Below are 20,706 nucleotides of genomic sequence, written 5' to 3'. Positions count from 1 at the left end.
ATTTTAATCTGCAGTATTTTCCCTTAGAAAGGCAGAAAAATCTTTCCATATGCGTCATTACCATGTTCCTCATTTGCCCCAAGACAGCAATACTGGATGGTCGCTTGGCAGATTCCAATGTCCTACATGTAATAGAGGTGACATTCTGGAGCTTCTCTGTGTTTCTCAGTGGCATGCACATCTCTGTAGCTAATCCATAGCCAATTCAGGGCAGGGCAGTGTCTCTGTTCCCTCCTTAATCTGTTTCGCTTCCATATCCCTTTTGTGTACCTTGATTGCTCTTCAAATTGCTTTCCTGTGCCATGTTTCATACCATCAAAAATTAAACCCCTGGTGCAGAAGGTTGCTGTAAGAAGCCTTCCACTGTCAAAATATGTGCCTGGTCATTCGTGACTGTTCCCTCTTCCCGCTCTAAAGCCCTCACCCCCCAAGCACAGATTTTGTGTTGCTCTTAGATTGGAGTGTGTGGAAGTGTGTGTGTGTGGAAGTGTGTTTGTGTGTGTGTGTGTGTGTGTGTAGAGTATGTGAGTGAGGGAAGTCAGTGTACATGTTAATGTGGTATGTACAAAGAATGTTGTTGGATAATATTACGGTTTGTGTTTGCATACTTCATATTTATAACTGATTTGAAGAATACAGTCAAGTTTACATCATTGTTGTAATTACAAATAACTCTTTGAACCTAGGGATAATTAATATTTCATCACTAATAATTACACTTCAATGGTTTTTCTTTATTTTATTATTATTATTTTTATTTTTTGCCCCAAGGTTTGCTCATTCTTGAAGTCAAAATTCAAATCTATTATTTCTTATGGTGTGTGTGTGGTGGTGTGTGGTGTGTGTGTGTGTGTGTGTGTGTGTGTGTGGTTCGATTTTCACTGCAGGAATGTAAGTGGCAAATGACGCCAATGTGAGCGATGTGCTCTTGGTGGCTCAGGGCAGAAATGTGAAAGGAGAGATTGGAAGTGCTCCAGGAGTGAGTGCTTGAAATTACTGACAGAAGAGGTTCAGTAACCTTTTGCAGCCTGTCAGAATCAATTAGGCAGTGAAAGGAATTCTAAAGATACTGATGATTGAATGAAAAAAGAACTTTACTAGCAAACGATGAATAGCTACTGACGGTGGTTCATCGTGTTGCAAATGGAACACCATATTATCTTTTAGATTTTAGACTCTCCTGTAATAAATGCTCTCTGCATTTCTGTGTTTTGATTTACACTGCTGAATAATGAATAAAATGTTACCTCATTTGCAGCTATTTACAGAAATCTTTAGTAATATTATTAATCAAAAGACCTGTGAATATAATTTTCTAAAGACATCCTGGAAATAAGGGCAAAAATAAGACTTGCCAAAGATATAGTCCCTGGTTTCATAGATTCTCATTTACCAGAGCATCTTTCTCTGGAACCTTCCCCAATCGCTATATTTAACTTCCTGTGCTGATTCACAATTCAGAACACAAGCTGCTGTTAAGACTCTCAAAGTAAATTATTAGGGGAAGCAAAGAGTTCCTTATCCAATTTAGATGGACCAAGCCCAGAAATCTGATTTACCAGTAAAATAGAATGACGGAAATGAAATTACAAGACGTTTGTTCTTTCTTTCCAACAGAGGACGATCAGATGAGCAGTGGTGAGGGGGCCGAGGGCGATAGTGGAGGTGGTGGCGGCAATGCCAAATCTGGCCCAGCGACGGAGAAGGACGACAACAACAATGACGAGTACGAGAACTATGACGAACTCGTGGCCAAGTCCCTCCTCAACCTGGGCAAGATCGCAGAAGACGCTGCCAACCGAGCCATGACGGAATCTGAGATGAACAGCAACTCCTCTAACAGCGCTGAGGAAGAAGAAGAGGAGGAGGAAGAGGAGGAGGAGGATGACGACGAAGAGGAGGAGGAGGAGGAAGAAGAAGACGAGGAGGAAGAGGAGGAAGAAGAAGAGGGGGAAGGGGATGAAACACAGCGGGGTGATCTGAGTTTGGACGTTGACAGCGATGTGGTTCGGGAGACGGTGGACTCCCTTAAACTGCTGGCACAAGGTCACGGTGCAGTATTGGCTGACAATTTAGACGGACAGGAGTTTGAGGATGGTACAGCTGAGAATGGGGATAAGAATGACTGTACTCACAATGGGGGAAATGCACACAATGGTGGTAATGGACAAGTTAAGACCACCAGTAATGGACAAATAGAAAATAGTGACGAAGAAGTGTGTTTAAGCAGTCTGGAGTGCCTACGGAACCAATGCTTCGACCTGGCTCGGAAACTCAGTGAAACCAAGTCTGCTGACCGAATCGGACCATCCCAGCAAAATCATTTTTCATGCGGGGATCCCAATCAACAGCCCCAGCATCACAGCTATGGGGATTTCCACCACAGCCAAGATGACAGGCGGACACTTGATAGGAATTATTCCGACATGGACAATCTTATGAAGCTTGAGGAACAGCTCAGTCCACGCTCCAAGGCCTTCTCCAGTTGCGCACAGGACGACAGATATCACACCAACCACCGGGACTTCGATGAGGACACAGCCTCTGTGACGTCGGACCGCTCAGAAGAAGTGTTTGACATGACAAAGGGCAACCTGTCCCTCTTGGAGAAGGCCATTGCACTAGAGTCAGAACGTGCCAAGGCAATGCGGGATAAAATGGCGGCTGAGGCTGCCAGGAGAGACGGGGTGAGATATAGTCATGAAGACCATGGCCCACGGCATGGCTACGGCCTTGAGCGTAAAGCCCGGCTTCCTGATGGTATGAAGAAGCCTTTCTACCATAAAGGTGAGTGGTTCTTTCAATCATGGACACGCTCAGATCTACACCAAGCCTCCATTGGAAACCATATCTATGTCTATCACAAGTGTAGACATGTTTACCTCATTTAACAAGCTCAGGTAAAATGTTTGTCTGCCACTGTTTGGCTCTGTATTCTATCTATCCTGTGCCGGAGACTAGACAGCCCACATGCATTCTGGGAACCTGACTATAACCCCAGGACAAGCTTTTTCAGCCAATTTGGAAATTCGCATCTCGGTAGCAGCGGGAGCGGCAGCAGCAGCTTATGTTGTTAAAATAGGCCAGCATGGAAACATCAGAGGGTAGGCTTGTCAGGCATAAGTAATGGCAATCTGCACGGCCTGTTAGGACCGCAAATCTCATCCCTTCGATGCAGCTTGGGGTAAAGCTGCCTATTTTTAAACCTGCGCAAGCACTTGGGAGAGGAAGCTACAAAACAGAGGCCTTCTGTCTTTAGAAAGGATTCATTCTGTAGGGAACAATGAAGCTTTTTACATCTGTTTATGACCTGCCATTAAGATTGATACTGATACCACAGAAAGACAAATACACATATATGGCTAATCATACAGTACAGAGACTTCAGGATTCCATCAGTGGTAGTTGTTATACAGTACATTGGATGTGCTTGTATACGTACTGACTAGGGTTGCAGTCACAGAGACCTGACCTGGTCTGCAGTGGCATTTACAGTGGTCTGATTTCAAGCTCCCTTGTTAAACTCCTAATTATTCTTCTTATCATATCCTTTAGTGCAACTATATTCAGACTTAGGTTAAATAATTTCCTCCCATAAGGAAGGTATCAGATGAGACCAACAAATAAGAACATGCTAATTCACAGCAGGGGGATATTACACCCTAAATGCCACACAACTAACAGCAGGTATATATTACGATTTAAATGCCACACAAATGTTAATTTCAAGAGCCGTCCATGGCCCTTGTGTCTGGCTAATGTTGGAATAATGGGAGGACGCGAGACAGTTGCGACGCGATAACATCTTTCCCCGGGCAAGATAGTAGCAGACACTCGTTGACCAGGGTTGCTGTGTGATTCATAAAACAGCATGGCGAGGGAGGGGGGGATGGGGGATGGGGGATGCTGGGGTTCAGAGAGGAGCCCAGCTCCCTAAGAGAAGCATGAGGCTGAGATGAAAATTGAACAGTATCAGAATGACCGATAACGAACGACAGGCCCACTGACTGCACATTAATTATCCAGAGATGGTATGGTAATGGGGGCCATTTGCTATGCAAAGCGCAGACCGTCCTCAGCCACAATCAATATCCCCTGCTTTCTAATATGCCTTCCACTTGGCTGCCTCACTCTCTGCAATAGAAGCGTGGCAGGCAGAATGCACAGGCATCATATATGTATATGATATAATATACATACTGTTCAAACACTAACAGTCAGTGTAATAATATGGCCCAAAAGAAGAAATTATTAAGAAGCCACATTTTACATGCAGACCAAGTTCTTTATCAACATGAAATCTCTCTGCCTTTACTGCACTGGTGCCAGACAGAAGAACCAGACATGACATCGCAATATTGTACCAAACTCAGATGCCCTTAACGTGACATAGATAGATGGCAGCCACAGAGATTAATGAGGTCCTTTTCTTTCTGATGAATGAGACATAGGATTTCATTTGGTGACTCACTTGTAAATGTATGAGTAGGTGTGCTTCATGCCACCTCTCAATTTTGTCTTTACTCAACCCTTCTACCCCCTTCATTTGATTATTCTTCTCACTGCTCTTACTCCACTAGCTCTGTTTTTTTTTGGTTTGTCAGTAAGTGCCTTAGCTGGAGCTACTAAGTTACACAGGCCTGTAAAACATTAATCAGTGGTCTGTCTTTCTGTGGCCTGAGATAATAGCCACTCCCTTGTCTACTTTGCTAAAACTTGCTCCAGATCGCTTTCGGTCACTCAAATGGCCCAAAAATGATACAATCTGAACACTATACTCCTGTAACCCTGCTATGAGAAGATATTACAGGCTGTTATGCTTTGTAAATGTTCCTAATTTTCATTAAAATAGTAATGTAAACTGCATCAACAAGACACACTGTATTGACCGTAAGAAGAACCTTGACCTTGTTTGAGAGTCAAAGTGTTTTAAAGGTGGATGGTTACATCTGCAGAAACAATGCCAGTTGGCACAGCTTGACATTGCTGCTTTTTGGTGGTAACTAAATCTGATCTGGATTTCGAAGAAATAGAAGAACCAGATTTTGGAAAGGGAAAGACAATCCCATCCGGTGTGTGTGCATGTGCCTGTGTGTTTTTGAGTGTGTGTGTGTATTTTGGACCCTCATTGTCACGTTCAGCACAACAAACTGTCATGTGAGGCATGAGTGGTTTTAATGAAGACAAGTATGATAAATTCTTAATTGAATCTAAAATGAAAGGTAAAACACTTTTCATTGAAGGTCACTAACACGAGAGCTGTAATATTTCACAAATTTTCACAATTTCATCACAGTAAACAAACTTCATGATCAAAAGATCTGTCATCAAGCCAATTATTGGATCTTTGTCCTTGTCAGTCATCACTCCATTTCTTCAAATAAGCACAGCAATAAATAATAGTCTATGAATAAAAAAATAAATCTACTTAAAATTCAAGTGTTTTGGGTGGCAGTAGTCAAGGGCGTATATTTGGTTTCAGAAGTGGGGGCATGAAGTCAGATGTTTTGTAAATACTATTTCCTGCATTAATAACATTTATATCAGTCTAGAAAATAACACATTCTTATGAAATCATACTTTCTAAATTAATGGTAATAAAATAAAACAAACAAATGCTGATTTAAATTATTGTAATATTTATATACTAACCTTACTTAAAATCACATTTTGTTTCAGACTACATACACAGATAAGCACTGTATATGCATCGTCTTTACTAAAAATGACTAAAAAGGAGACTGCCTTCTCTAATATTTAACATAATGTTCTACCTAAGAGGTTTAAAAGTGAGAAAGACATATCCACCCTGTGCCCAAGAGAAATTACACTGTACCGATAGTTACTGAAAAGTCCAAGAAATCCATGACAGACTGACATATATAAACCCTTAATAGAAAAATGACCCTTCTTGTACATCTGTACCTTACTGATGCAGCTGTGCACAGCTCCCAACGTAATGTATAACTCTCTGTCTTTAGGTCATACATTTTCTGTTATTCACCTATGACATTTTAATTCCCATATAACTTGCATGTCACCTGGGAGATGTGATACTTTGCAACTTAGATCTCTAATGTTATGTAGCTGACATAGTACCATCCCCACATCTGCTAACGTGCCGTACTCAGTGCAGCAGTGCAGCATTTTGTTATGTGTGATCACCTCAAATGACTTTCTGCTAACAGATGCTTCACGTGCAGACAAGAAGGAAAGTCGGTGTCCTACACCAGGCTGCGACGGCACGGGTCACGTGACGGGCCTGTACCCCCACCATCGGAGCCTGTCCGGCTGTCCGCACAAAGACAGGGTGCCACCAGAAAGTAAGCACTTCGGTCACACACCAGTCAAACACTGGTTTGGCTTATTTACCCAACCTGTGGCCTCCATGCTCTTTGATGTTCAGCAATCGGCATGTTTCCCGTGATCACTGCTGTGTCTGGCCTGTTCTGTGTGCTGTGCACTTGCTGTTGTGATTGGACTGTGTTTGATATTTCAGCGGGGTGGGGGGCGGGTACAGTGAGGGGTCAGACGGGTTGCAGCTGCACTTCTCTTTGACCTTTTGCATGGGGCCATGGTTTTGCTTGCTGATTGCCTGCCTAGTGTGCCGTGGTGATGAGGCGGGAAATGAGGCCTTGGTGATGCGCAAATAGTGGCATTGCAGCCATTGGTGGGATAGTCAACAGCTGTCAATCAGTGATTCACCTGACTGCATGAGACTTTGTCCTCCACTGGATTGACTGACAGTGATTAAGAGTATATGATAATCCCATTCACTGTTGTTGGTTTCATCATTGTAGGGGCTATATGGGTAGCATGCTTTTTCACAGCATGCTTTACTGACTGTGACTGATAAGAAAAGGTGAAATGCCATGCTGCTGTATTTCATTTATTTGTGTATCTTTTTAATGTTAATTGAGTCTTAACATTAGATTTTTTTTTAAAAACTTACTAAAAAAAAACACTTACAGACCTTGATAACACTGAGCCTGCCTCAGTCATCCATGCCATAAACCCCATTCATTTATTTGTGTTCCTTGCTCAATTAATTTCTGTTGAATCGAAAGGCAGTATCATATCTCTAAGCCACAGATCAAGTGAAGTGGCAATAAACATTAGCCTTGAATGAATAGTGAGTTTTCCCTTTGGAGATTTCACCCCGGCTATTTAGTCTCATTCACCTTGTGCAAACTTCTCAATAAAAGCCCCTTTACACGTTTCATTAACCGCAGCATGAAAATCAAGTTATGATCTGCCATGACCCAGACTGCAATCAAAATAAAAGAGGGTCCTAATAATGGCAAAGAAATTAGTTACCATTAAAGCCAGGCTTGTAAAGACCAGCAGTGTCACAGATGACTCTTGTTCTGCGGAGCGCTGCTCACGCAAAGGTCCCTAACCTGAGATGTACCTGTCTCCCAGAAATGTGAAATTACTCAGAGCAGTTGACCTTGACTGGGATCAAGAGCCCCAAAATGGAATTTGGAATGGGCTTGAATTGATTGTCACTGGAGATTTTGGAATATGATGTCTGTGTTCCTCCTCCTGTTCCCTACTTGTGTTGATCGGGCTGACTTTTTGTGGAGATGATACCACTAATACTGCACAGGATGCTTTGGATCACAAAAAGTTTTCTACTTGATCTTTGTGGCATCATCTTCAGTCCTTCTTCTTTGACTTCAAAAGGATACTTGAGAGTAAACACAAACACACATACACACACACACACACACACACACAGTCTTGTTGCTGTTAAAAGGTGACCTGCTTTAGGTGGCATGAGTTCGCTAGGTCTCTGCATTATCAGCCATGTAGCAGCCAGTCACTAAGTCTCTGTCAATACGTGGTCAATAGTCTCATGCAGACTGACACCTTGCTTCACCACTTTAAAGGTAAAGATGAGTACATGTCACACATGGAGCTGCCTGTGGGGAAGATTCGGCTATGGGCAATTTTCTCTCCCCTATTAACACATTTGCTGTACTGAATGGACAATGTATTATTAATGCAGTGGCTTCATTTAATTGGGAAATCACACAGTGCAACCAGACTGTTCCTTGGGAAATGTGAAAAATGACGATTAAATTATATCTCAAATTCATTAATTCCCATTCCTGTTTGCTCATTGTAGCTCTTTTCTGTAGAATGCTAAAGTATTTAATCAGCTCACATGGGAGTCTTTGTTTTTGTCTTTAAAGTGAATTACCTTTGTAACATTTGGAGCAACGTTGCTTCCTGTTGGCTTTCTTATACCGTTCTTTTCCTTAGCAGCCCTATACTTCTATCTATGCCCACTGAATCAGGCCTGGTGCTTTAATTTCTTGCCATTCTATCTTGTCTTTGCAGAGGGCAAAACTGGCATATGCATAATGTATTGGCTTGTGGCATGTTGAGGTGGCAGGATTTGTCCAATTACCTGCACCGAACACCAATTAGTATGTAAGGGAAGGAGGATGATGAGGGGTTAAAGTTTAAGGGGGTGATAATGATGAAGCTGGTGCCGATGGGGTTTGGCCCTGCGCGTGAGACGACCCTTCCCCGCGCCTGCGGTGCTCCGACGGCTCCTCTTGGACATCCATAGATCATTAATCTAATTGGCTGGTTGCCGAGGGGATCTGAGACAGTTATGGACTGTTTTAATGGTAAATGGTATTGAAGACTGCGCTCTTTACCCTAACAACGTGGGGATGATAACAAAGCACACTCTATCAAGGAGCTGTATTCTATCTGTCTGCTCCTTCCATTGATTTCAAAGCTTGTGTTTTGCATGATTGCTAGCTGTTGGTTGCTCTGCTCTTTGCATGCCCAAAATTTCCTTCCATTTCTGTCTCTTGCTGGCTTTGTCCTGTTAAACTCAAATGACATCTTTTTATTCATGACTGTCCCTATTCCATGAATACTAATTTGAAAGGGCTGGATAAGTGGAAGCAATATGGTGGGAAACCTTGCCTGCCCTCTCAAACTAGTGTTCATTAAAATGAAGAAGAGGTCATTTTGGTTCACACAGGCTCATTTCTTAATGATGTTTATAATGCCAAGCTCCTCACACACTAATAGAGCTCATGCGTGATTGTAAGGGGCTCCTAACCTTCCCTGTCTTTCACTCCTATCTCCTGTCTGTGTGAAGTTGTGGCTATGTATGAGAATGTTCTTAAGTGTCCTACGCCTGGCTGCACGGGACGCGGCCATGTCAATAGCAACAGAAACTCCCACAGAAGGTAAGTGACAGCCTGCCCTTATGAAAATGGCACTGTCCATGTTGCACCCTCCTTTTTTTCACCGTGGGACTATTTTTTAATGAGGTATTATTTTTCCATCCTCAGTTTCTTTTCACATCATCTTTTTGTTTAGTTATTGGTAAACTCATCCTTTTTGTCTTTCCAACACATTGTCTTTTTTGTGTGGATAAGTCTTTCTTATGCTGTATCGGTAGAAGGAAATAATTAATAATTAAGTAGTTCAGCTGCTTAAAAATCCCATAGTTAAACTGAGACTGATTAGAATGCAGCATTTCACACCTCCACAGCATAAATCATTTATCAGCTCGTGGCGAAAAATGGCATCTATCAGGTGCAGGTTTGGAGGGAGAAACTGAAATAGCACGGCTCTCTTGCCAGTGCTGTCAGACGGGGCGAGGTGACAGTGAAAGAGGAGTGTCACCCACAGCAGATGCTCAGGGAGTCGGGCATAGCAGCAGCCATTAGCACCTTTCTGCCACTCAGCCAGGGTGACAGGAGAGGTGCAGACCTGGGAGGACCAGAATGGCTCCATGCTGTGCTCAGTGACACGGCTGCAGCGCAAAATAGGCACGCACATGGACACGCACAGTAAACTTTGGCTTTTACTAGAAAGAGCTGATATAAAACCTCCATGTACTACCAGCACACTTCCAAACCTGATACACACTCTTACCCCGGCACACATTCATGCACGTCTGATGACAGGTGCTCAGGAACACAACTCTATACTGGCTTCAGGCCATTGTCAAAGATAATTTTTTCACCATGGCCCAGCACACTACAGTTGACAGACTGGATGGAGAATAATAGGGGTTAAGGATAACAACATGAACTTTTGTCACTTTTGGTCAGTTAGTTGTCAGGAGCAAGTTTTGCAGCCCTAAATTCTATTGGAACATACTGTAGGTGTAGATCCCAAGTGTATGTGAGTGTGTGTGTCTTGTCAGCATGTGTTTGAAGGAAACAAGATGCTGCAGAATGCACGTAAAAATGCACATTTGTCCATATGGGAATATCTATTCTGAGAATTATTTCAAGCCGCTCAACCAGAGACATGCAAGCTGTTGCCAATTTTGTTGTGTAAAAATGTTAAGTGATAAAAAAAATTAATGATTTTGCATTTTAAACAGAGACTTTCTGAACTACAGTCAGGTATTTTCAAACTGGTAGACACTGTGATTGATTGGCTGACAGACAGATGTGCACTAGCTATTTTCAGGCTGGCAGACTGGCTGACAAGTACTCTTAACAAGCCAAACATTTTTACAGCATGTGCATTCAATGTAACATTTTCACCTATCAAAATGTGTCTCAGATGCACGTTCCCCTATGCCACTTAAGCCGCTTTCTCATTTCAGTCTGTCAGGATGTCCTATCGCGGCAGCTGAGAAGCTGGCCAAAGCCCAGGAGAAGCACCAGAGCTGTGACGGCTCCAAATCCAACCAGGCTTCTGACCGAGTCTTAAGGTAGTATTCACTCTTTACTTTCATCTACATCAGTAGCTCCCAATCTTTTTGGCTCGTGACCCCTTAAGATGAACAGCGTTCACTCCTGATTCCTTCTCGCAGACATCAGAAGTCTTTGAGTTTTGAGATTGTCTGATTTGAATAAATGTTTGAGACTCAAAGAGGTAAAACAGATTTCACAAAAGAAGGAAAGATTAGATAAAATACAAACAAATAATGCAAATTTATGTAGCAGAACATTTTCTTCTTTCCTATCCCATTAATGATCTCACTAGCCCCTCTGATGTATCTTGTGACCCACTGGAGGGGCCCTGACCTCCAGGGTGGGAGTCACTGATCTACAGCATGTGAAATTCTCTGTTGGAGGTAGCCAAAATATGGTATGGAACTGTTGTAAGTTTTTTAGTGCATAGCCAATCCATATGCGGTCTATTTTCAGAAGAATGTTTGATATAAATTAGGTGGTCATTCACTTAAAGAACATGCAAATGTAGATCTTGTGCTGTACTGTGTATAATACATGTAGAGAAGTGTTATTCAGTCATGTTGGAATGTTTTGTTGTTCCCCCCTGCATTTTGTAAAGCTATTTAGATTTTTAAGTCTCCCCTTTTTGTTTTATGTTTATGTTTTCCTGTCCCCTGAGAATTCTTTCAAGAGACTGCATGTTCATTTCCGTGCTCACTATTGAAGGCAAATCACTTTATTAGATTTGAACAAAATTGGCCCCATTTATCATAGAGAAGACAGAGTTTTTTGAATGAGAGTTTCTTTGATAGCCAATGCTATGATGAAAAGTCATAAGTTATTGTAATTTTTATATTTATATCTAACTGAACAACAGCAGTGCAAGATCTTACATTTCATTTCTTCCTGGTCTTAGATTGAGGATATAAATGCATATCAAATGATAAAAGCATATCAGAAGTATGCAAGCGTAATAAAAGAAAAGCAGAAATTACATTTTTGCTGTTTTTTATTGACTAGGCATGAAAAACACTTGTAGCAGGGTTATTTTTTGTAAAGCAGGAGAAAGAAAAACATCCATGCTATGGTGTATGAAAGGGATGCCCCGCACCCTAAATCACCCCACCTTCCACCAGCATCATCCTCCATATTCTGATCCTGGAGTATTACCATAATAGTCTGCCCCTTCCCTTGCATCTGCCCATTTTTTAACCAAACCCCAAGTTCCCTCTCCTTCCCCTGGGCAATGTTGAGTGCCTCGGTCCAACTTCCACCCCCTCGTCATTTATTTTCCAGGCCTATGTGCTTTGTCAAACAACTGGACTATCCACAGTATGGTTACAAGAACAATGTTTCCACCAGCACGCCCCGCTCCAACCTGGCCAAGGAGCTGGAGAAGTACTCCAAGACCAGCTTTGACTACAGCGCCTTTGATGGCAGTAACAACCACCAAGTGTACGGGAAACGGGCCATCGCACCCAAAGTTCATGGACAAAGAGACACCTCCCCCAAAGGATATGACGGTATTTTACAGCAAGATCAAATTGGCTATATTCATCTCCATCAGACATTTCAATTTTAATTGTTGCTTAATTTTAGTAAACTCATACATCTACACACATGATTATAAAAAGATTCCTTTGAGCTGTATCACACATAAATATTTCTTGGAATTTGGATAAGAGTGTCAATTAAAATAACAAAACTAGAAGACCATTAATTGGTGTTTTCAAGGCTGTTTTATGAATCTAAAAACTATAAAAATAATCTTCTTGTCTGTACAGTAAAAGCACACCTCATCACCTTTATGAACAGAAAAACAATTTTCCATGTAAATCCATACATACATCCGTGTCAGTAGTTTATCTAAATGCATTAACCCATTAATGTCCACTCTTTTTGATTGCTTTAATATGTCCCACAGCCAAACGTTACTGCAAGAACTCCAGCTCGGCCAGCAGCACCACCAGCACCTACGCTCCCAGCAGTAGCAGCAGTAGCCTGAGCTGTGGAGGTGGAGGAGGGGGCGCGGGAGGAGGCAGAGGGGGCGGGGGCAGCAGCGCTAGCAGCACCTGCAGCAAGAGCAGCTTTGACTATAGCCACGACATGGAGGCCGCCCACATGGCAGCCACAGCCATCCTCAACCTGTCCACGCGCTGCCGGGAAATGCCCCATGGCATGGGGGGGAAGCCCCAGGACCTGTGCTCGCAGGTAGGAGGGGTGAGGAGGGATCCTGTCATATTGTACATTTTATCACCTAAATGCCAAAATCAGACGTATCTACGTTCTAGAAATTCTGGTGAGTTTTTTTTTTGTTTGTTTTTTTTAATGAAAGGAAGTTATCACATCACCTGAATTGACTCCGCAGCCTCACATGACTCTGTATTCACTACACCTTTGTAAGACTTTGGCCTCCTGCTGCAGTCACAAAAAATCCTCTGACAGATTATCTCTGTGCGTCCTTCATTATACTAATGCTGGCAGTGAAAACTGACAAAGATAGGAAGATTTCAGTTGCGCACACCCCACGTACACATAGACACACTCACACACACACACACACACACACACACATTCCATTAAAGATCTGGGGCTGTGTCTTACACTCAGGGCTCAGCAGGGCTGTTTTTTATTTTCCGTCTGGGGATCAGATAGGAGCAGGACGAAGCGCCGTTTGACACGGCGTGAGCCCAGTGTGTCATTTCTGAGGAGATAAGGTGACGGTGTTCCTGTATTATCTGCACCCAGATGCTGAGCTGGAAAATGGGGGCCAGAAAGAGAGCGCACAGCAGAGGGCTAATGCTGGCTTAATGCTAATGTTGACAGCAGAGACTGGCAGAGAATGAGAACAAGCGTGATAAAATTGAAAATAAAAAAATAGAGCAAAGAAAGCGCTTTTGGTGGGAGGTTTCTAAATGTCATTGTGCAGAAGGAGAGTAGAGGGAAAGGGGGATACAGAAGAGGAGAAAGCAGAAGAAAAGGGGAGGAAAGGATAAAAGCCAAAAGCAACGTACTTCCAAAGAAAAGTGGAACGGAATAAACTTGGTGGGAACAAACGCCTGAAGCAGTCAGGACTTCCTCTGGCCCTACCTCATTTCATTGTCTGTCCTCCTCCTGCTCCGGGGCCAGACGGGCAGGATGCTCTCAGGGCAGGATGGGAAGACGGGAGACTTCAGAAGGGTGTTTTTTTTTCTTCTCTCTTTCATCTCAACACCTCACCTCGTGGCACACACTGTTCCTTTCTATGTCTGAATGAAACTTCACACACACACATCTATTCTCACCTCCTTGTCTATCGGCCTGTTTCTCTTATACTCAGTCTGCTCGTTGAATTATGGGTAGCTGCGTTATATCATGTCTTAAAGTCATATACCATGTTAGCCTGCTTTGGTAGGAGTCTTCCTGTTTACCATGTTTTTAAGTATAAGGTATGTTAACCAGTGAGATTAGCCTAGTTTATCTTAGTGGTTCCAAACCTTTTTGGCTGGTGACCTCCCTTAAAATTGTAAGTAGTTTAACCAAAGTGTAATTTTCCATCGAAGCCTCTGAGATTATTCCATTTGAACAACTGACAAAGGAGGTTGCCAAAATAAGATCATTTAAATAAAAAAATAATAATTTCTTTTTTTAATTGAGCCATTCTTCTAAATTCTAAATACATGAAGGAGGAAATGGTGAGCACAATGAGAGAACGAACCAACAGAGTGAAAAGTGAAGAAAAGGCCAGAGAGGAAGACAGGATATGATGCTGGTTTTATTTTAAGACATGGAATAGGTGGGCAGAAGTAATGTGGCGAGAATTAGCAAGTGACCTCTCACGCTCTGGCCCTCTTCCACCCAGCATCTCCATGGCAACAGGGGTCAGGGGTTACCGGGGGGGCCAGAGTGAGAAGGGGTGGTCTCTAATGAAGGAGGTGGGGTGCATCCTCACATATCATCCTCTTTAATTCGATATGAAGGGGTGGGTCACATTAATTGGACGATGACATACAATACAATGGCTGACAAGAAGAAGGCGGTCCGCTGTGCATATTCACAAGGACAAGACGAGTCATGGCAACACACGATGAGGCATGTGCCATTGGATCTGTTCCGCAGCAATTTGACCTTTATTTTACAGTGTTGCTCTTACAGTCCTTTACTCATTTCCTACTCATCTTCTGCCCCCTTCTCTCTCTCTTTCAAGATCCTGGCCTCAAACCTACACTTCAGCCTTTAGTGTTTTAATAGTGAGTGTGTGTTTGATAGAAGCACTTACACCTACAGCTTGGAATAATGTCAGCTGTAACAGTTTTGCAGACAGGTGCCATTGTAAAAGCTCAGTTTGCATTGTGCCTGCTCAGCCTTATAATGTCTTTGTATTTAGCACCCCATCGTCTCTGTGTTTGTCTTGCATGATTCCCAACTTTATATAGTACCTTTTATTATGTGAGATATTTTCCTCCACAAACTAATGACCCAGGCCTTGTTTCTCCTATTTTTAAGTCTTTGGTTCAGCCACAGTTGTTGCAGTATCCACACCCAGCCCCAAATCTATCACCCTGTGCGTTTCAGTCAATGTGCGTCACAGAGGTTTTGGCTTCAGACACCAGGAGAATCCACCCCTAGGGACACTGTCAGCTGGAATCAGCATTAGAGCGGGCTTTCCTGCTTATGAAAGGGAGCAAAGGGAGCGAGGAGGATGAGGAGGAGAGGGGAGATGAGAACAGAGAGTCAGAGAGAGGGATATTAACGAGAGCAAGGACATAAACACATGCCTCCCAAAACATAATCCTTGCTGCAGTGGGACTCTTTTGGTATATAGAGTATGTGCCAGATGTAGATTAAAGAAAAGGCATTGATATATAGATACCAACCTACGCTCAGGAGGCAAAGTGAATGCTTTAGTGAGCAGTCAGTCTTGTTGGATGTGGCCCACTTTGTTCCAGAACACAGTATAGTTCTGCCTCTATTTTTGGGTTTGCAGCAGTCTAGTTCCAGCCACTGCTGCTCATCACTGCTCTCAACCCCACCCCTAACCCTCAGCCCCTGCCCTCCTGTGATGTCCACTCACATTAGTCTCACACACACACAAACACAAAGTCATACACACACGCACATGTCTGACTGCACAGAACACAGTAGAGACCATAGTGGGATGGAAGGAAAGAGAGAGGCGGAGAGAGAAAGAGAAAAGGAGGGGTTCACAGAGGGATGCACTCGTCCTTGAGCACTGATGACCTCTTCTTCTTCTGAACCTCTTATGAGTGTACCACCACATTGTTACTGTACACTGCAAGTGTCTAATGTTTCATCCCAGGCAGACTTGGGCAAAAAATAAATTGGAATATTGTTTCAGGTATTTGAACTGCAGGTGTTCTTGATCCATCTTTCCAGACATCTAAAAAGTTCACAAGTGAACACATCACTGGAGGAACAGAAAATTCAAGCACTTTTCATGTACTTCTTTAGTATTCACCATGTATTCAGCTACTGTTTTGCCCAGCTATGATCCCAGAGTATGAATATGTTTGACTGCTATTTAATCAGAAACTCTCTTTCTTTTATCCCTTTCTCTCCATCCCTGCCTCTTATGTTCCGTGCATCCTTTTACTCTTCCTCATAATCATCTTACTGAAAACACTCACACACACACACACCCATCTCCTCCACATATACTGACCTGATTTACCCCCACACACATATACACATGCACAAAAACCACATCCACATACACTTTCCAGAGCCCCGGTCTAGATGTTGATGAGAATGGTACGTTGGACCTGAGTATGAGCAAGCGTCTGTGCAGCGGCGGTGGAGGGGACTCGGTGCTCACCCCTCTAGAGCCCATGTCCCCCCAGAGGCAAGCCGCCCTGCTGGGCTCCCGCTGCTACGGCATGGGGGATGCCGCCGACTGCTGGGACCTGCCTGTAGACTACACCAAGATCAAACACATAGACGAGGACGAGAAAGAGGTAAAGGGCAAAATGACAAGGACAATGTTGGAAATTCACTTGACCACTAATGTCTGGTTGTGGCCAGATGAATTATAAATGATGTTATGTATAATATTTTCTGGAAGGTGGGCAGATCTCTGCCCAAACATAATCATTCAGTGTCTTTAAAATATAGAAGAAGAAGAAGAAGTAAAGGTTGAATCACCTTAAAAAGATGAATTAAAATTGCAATATATGAAGCAGAATAATACATCATTCCTATTCAGGCAAATATTTTATTTTTGATCAGCTAAACCCATAAGACTGTCTCCTTTGCCTCAGAATGTTCCATCACATATTCAGTTTCCTTCAAGATGTTTTTGACAATATCGGGATTGAGATAGAAATGATGACAAGTGATGAAGAGAAGAATAAGAGAGAGATTGAAAACAAATGACAGATAGTGATGCCGTTGATGATAATTATAAAGCAGTAGTATATGATAGTTTGTGGTTTTGGAAGCTGATATTACAGTTGGCATGCATCACTTAGACTGTCTGTTCAATGTGTCTCAGCCAAAATTATTTCCCTCCAAGCCATTGATTCAACACAGTGTCTCCAAGTCAAATATTTGCATTGCCGTCTGATTGTCTTCCTGGTTTCTTACCTCCCTGTCTGACTCACTATTATATGTCGAATCATTAGAAAGTCATATTAGGGATTTTTTAAGGAAACCTAATGAATCTGCATGTTAATTGATGTCAGCATTGCCATGCACAGAGGTATCTGCTCTGTTTGTATCATGCTCCCCGCATGCTGGCTTTCTGTTTTTACATTTCGCTCTTCTCCAAAATGAATTATGCAAAGTAGCACCTTGGGAGGGAATCGGAATAGCTCATCTCATCAAAGAACTGCTGGAAATCAATGCACCACTGCTGGGTGCGCCTGTCGGCGTGCACAGGCGCATGCATGTGCAGTACATGTGCCTCTGCTGGTGTGTGTGAAATGTGAATATTCATTCGAGTATGAGTGTGTGTCTGTACCCATGTCTCTTTGGGAGTGTGTCTGTGCTTATATGCGAGTTCCATCCCTAGCCTACTTTCTGCTCTGCGTCTCTGTATGTATGCATGTGTCGTTCTCCTTCCTGTCTGCCTCTCAGCCTGCGCTCACTTTAATTGGAGAAGCTCGCTCGCTGACCTAGCATCACACACTCCGAGACAGCTTGAGCGCTGGATAATTTGGGCTGTATCTGGACCTGTCTCTTTATGGGCATTACTGTACATACACTGCGAGCATGAAAGAAAGGAAAGAGGATTTGCATCAACAGCCGTCGTGCCCTCGCTGCATGCACTGCAGACAAAGCACCGCCCCACATAACACAGCCAGCAGCGGTCTGACACTACATCACAGTGCCATCTAGTGACTGACTGGTGCATTACAAGAATATAACCAGCCAACTCCCTGAATGTTCCGTACTCGCACGCACACAAGAATGCTCTATGTAGATTAACAAACCCATGAGTGAGCCTGCAAACACACACACATACACACAGTGTTCGTTTGGCACTGAGTCATTATTTCCTCCCAGGGATTCTATTTTCTAGCTCTGTTAGACTGACAGGTGAGGCTCAATAGTCACACAGGCTCAACCATTAGCATTCAAATTGACAAGACTCTATGGTCTGACAGGTGTGCGTGTGTGTGTGTGTGTGGAAAAAAAACAGCTAAAGAAGTAAGGAAGGCAAAGGAAAAAGACTCAAGTTTTCATCATGTTCCGATTAATAATCAATTCAGATTGAGTGCATGTGTTGTGTAATATGTGCACACAGCATGATTTCTGAAAATGTATAATAATGGCGGGAGAGTCTTCATCACTCTCTTCTCCCTTTCCCTCCCTGTGTTCCTCCTCCCTTTTGTCTCTTCTTCTTCTCTTCCCTCCTTTCCCCAAACTCAGCCAGATGACTTGGATCCCTTCCATGACCTGCTGGACGACCGCTCCTACACCACAGATGTTAACATGCCCAGCCCCAAGCCCAAGTATGTCCAGTGCAAAGAGAGTAAGAAGGACCTGATAACGTAAGAGCTCTCCTACGCTTCCCAACGTCCCAGTGCTCCTCCAATCCACCTGACCCCACTTGCTTCTCCCCACTCATGTTCTGCTCCCCCCCCTCCATCTTATTTCTTTCTTTTGTTTCCTTCCTCCTCTTTGCTCCAGTTAACCTCAGAGAACCACTGTTATTTCTCTCTCCGTCCCCCCATCCTGTGCTGCTGGCTTGCTATATGACTTTTATTTAACAGCTTTATCCATTTGTCCAAACTGATCTTAGAGCTGGTAGCTCTCTGCTGATGCCTTCAGTGCAGTTTCCCTCTTTTGATATGCTTTATCTTTATAAGACACAACGCTAGTTGTCAGTATTATGCCATATCAAGTGTAGCTGATCTCAGGAACCACAATATTAATCACAGACAGTGAAGCTAAACTGGAAACAATGAAAACCAACAATAAAACAAAATCAGAAACAACTTTTTTTTTCTGTAATTTTCACATTTTCTTCTCCTTCCCTTTGGGCTTATAAATCTGTCTATTTTTCTGGTGGCAGATGTCCCACACCGGGGTGTGATGGAAGTGGTCATTTGACGAGCAATTTCGCCTCACATCGAAGGTGTGACTTCCTTTTCTCCTGGTGGATTCTAAGTCTATTTCTCTTTATTGTTTTCAGCTTACCTCAACTATGCTGTCAAACACCTGTAGGCAGAATGTCTCTCTCTCTCTTATTTGTTAGCCCTTTGACTATTGGCAAGTTGACATCCTGAAACAAGGGTATCATGAAATAAGGCAAGACTAAATTAATTAAAGATTGGATACATGCTAATTTTTAAGCTAAACCCTGGGATAAAAATTATTTCTCAATGGGCCGTGTGTAAAGCCTTCTAAGCTGATGTTATTCAGTCCTCCAGGCTCTTCCCACAGTGCGATGCAGACTAAGCATTTACCATTCAGAGCAGAAGACTTAAGCATAATTGCTGAGTGTTGCAGAGTGAGGTGAGTCTGCAAGGACTGAATGATATCAGTCTGGGGGCTGACGTGGCTGCACGTACATGAGATTTCCCCTAAACAAGCTCACGATTCCAACTAAGTTGTAATCTTTGAAAAAAAGCCCATATGTTAATTTACTATTTTTTCTTCACTCAGTCCGAATTGAATACAGAGCAGAACAGACCATGCATGAAAACCAAGACATCCTTGTTGTTACGTATGAATACAAAATACTCAGAGGGTTAACTTATTTAAATCAACTCCCTGCACTTGCATCATGGCTTTTTTGCATTTCCTGGTTGATGTTTTATGTATGCATGTGTTTGTTTATGTGTGTATGTGTGAGTGTGGTCTGAGAGATTATTTTGTGTTACAGTGGTTGGGGTGACTTTTCATTTTGGTGTAACTAATGTTCCACTGATGTATTTTTCAGTCTCTCAGGTTGTCCTTTAGCTGATAAAAGCATTCGAAGTATGCTGGCCAACAACGCGCAAGAGCTCAAGTAAGGCGTGAGATGACTCATTGATATATGTATGATTTGTATGTCCTGCTCATTCTGCCTAGAGTTAGGTCAGCCTTATATATGTTGTGTAAAATGTAAAGCGCAATATTGCTAGAGATGATAAACTCCTCAAATATGGAGTAATGGAGCTTATTTTACTGCTTTTTAGAGAAAAATATTTTGATATTGTATAACAAATCCCTTAAAAAGACCCAAACCATCCATCCATTGATCCTGCTAACAAGTACTGTGTGTGTATCAGAGCCTGATATATCTGATTCTTCTGTGCCATTGAGCTCCTTAGTTGTCTAAAAACAAACACATCAGTCAGCCACACTGTTGCACTGGCACTGACATGTTCCTTCATTACCATGAACACACACACTGTGGTTTATTTTCACACATACACCATCCCGGTGTCCCAAATACTCTCACCTCACCTCCCTCACTCACCAATTGTGGATTAATCCGCCACTGAAAACCCAACAAATGCACTATTTACTATTTTTGAGTAGCTAAAAACTACAGTGCCCCTTTGGTAAATTCATTAGTCTTTTCTTTTTTTAAATGAAACTATATATA

General features: G+C 42.7%; 1 protein-coding gene across 1 annotated transcript in view; it reads left to right on the top strand.

The window, feature by feature from the left end:
* The first annotated feature begins 1,628 nt into the window (after nt 1–1,628).
* The window catches only part of myt1lb (myelin transcription factor 1-like, b), a 28,199-nt gene continuing 9,121 nt past the window's right edge, over nt 1,629–20,706 (top strand). Inside the window, exons 1-9 of the mRNA XM_035673347.1 lie at nt 1,629–2,787; nt 6,189–6,323; nt 9,128–9,218; nt 10,598–10,705; nt 11,967–12,193; nt 12,595–12,881; nt 16,394–16,624; nt 18,540–18,661; nt 20,056–20,124. Of these exons, the coding sequence (XP_035529240.1) occupies nt 1,629–2,787; nt 6,189–6,323; nt 9,128–9,218; nt 10,598–10,705; nt 11,967–12,193; nt 12,595–12,881; nt 16,394–16,624; nt 18,540–18,661; nt 20,056–20,124 (2,429 nt within the window). The remainder of the gene's footprint in view (nt 2,788–6,188; nt 6,324–9,127; nt 9,219–10,597; nt 10,706–11,966; nt 12,194–12,594; nt 12,882–16,393; nt 16,625–18,539; nt 18,662–20,055; nt 20,125–20,706) is intronic.

Source organism: Morone saxatilis, unplaced genomic scaffold (genome assembly GCF_004916995.1).
Source record: "Morone saxatilis isolate NCDOM2014 unplaced genomic scaffold, NCSU_SB_2.0 Contig3, whole genome shotgun sequence".
In the NCBI taxonomy this organism is placed as follows: domain Eukaryota; kingdom Metazoa; phylum Chordata; class Actinopteri; family Moronidae; genus Morone; species Morone saxatilis.
Note: the sequence above shows the minus strand (reverse complement) of the source record. Positions and strands in the feature narration are given on the sequence as shown.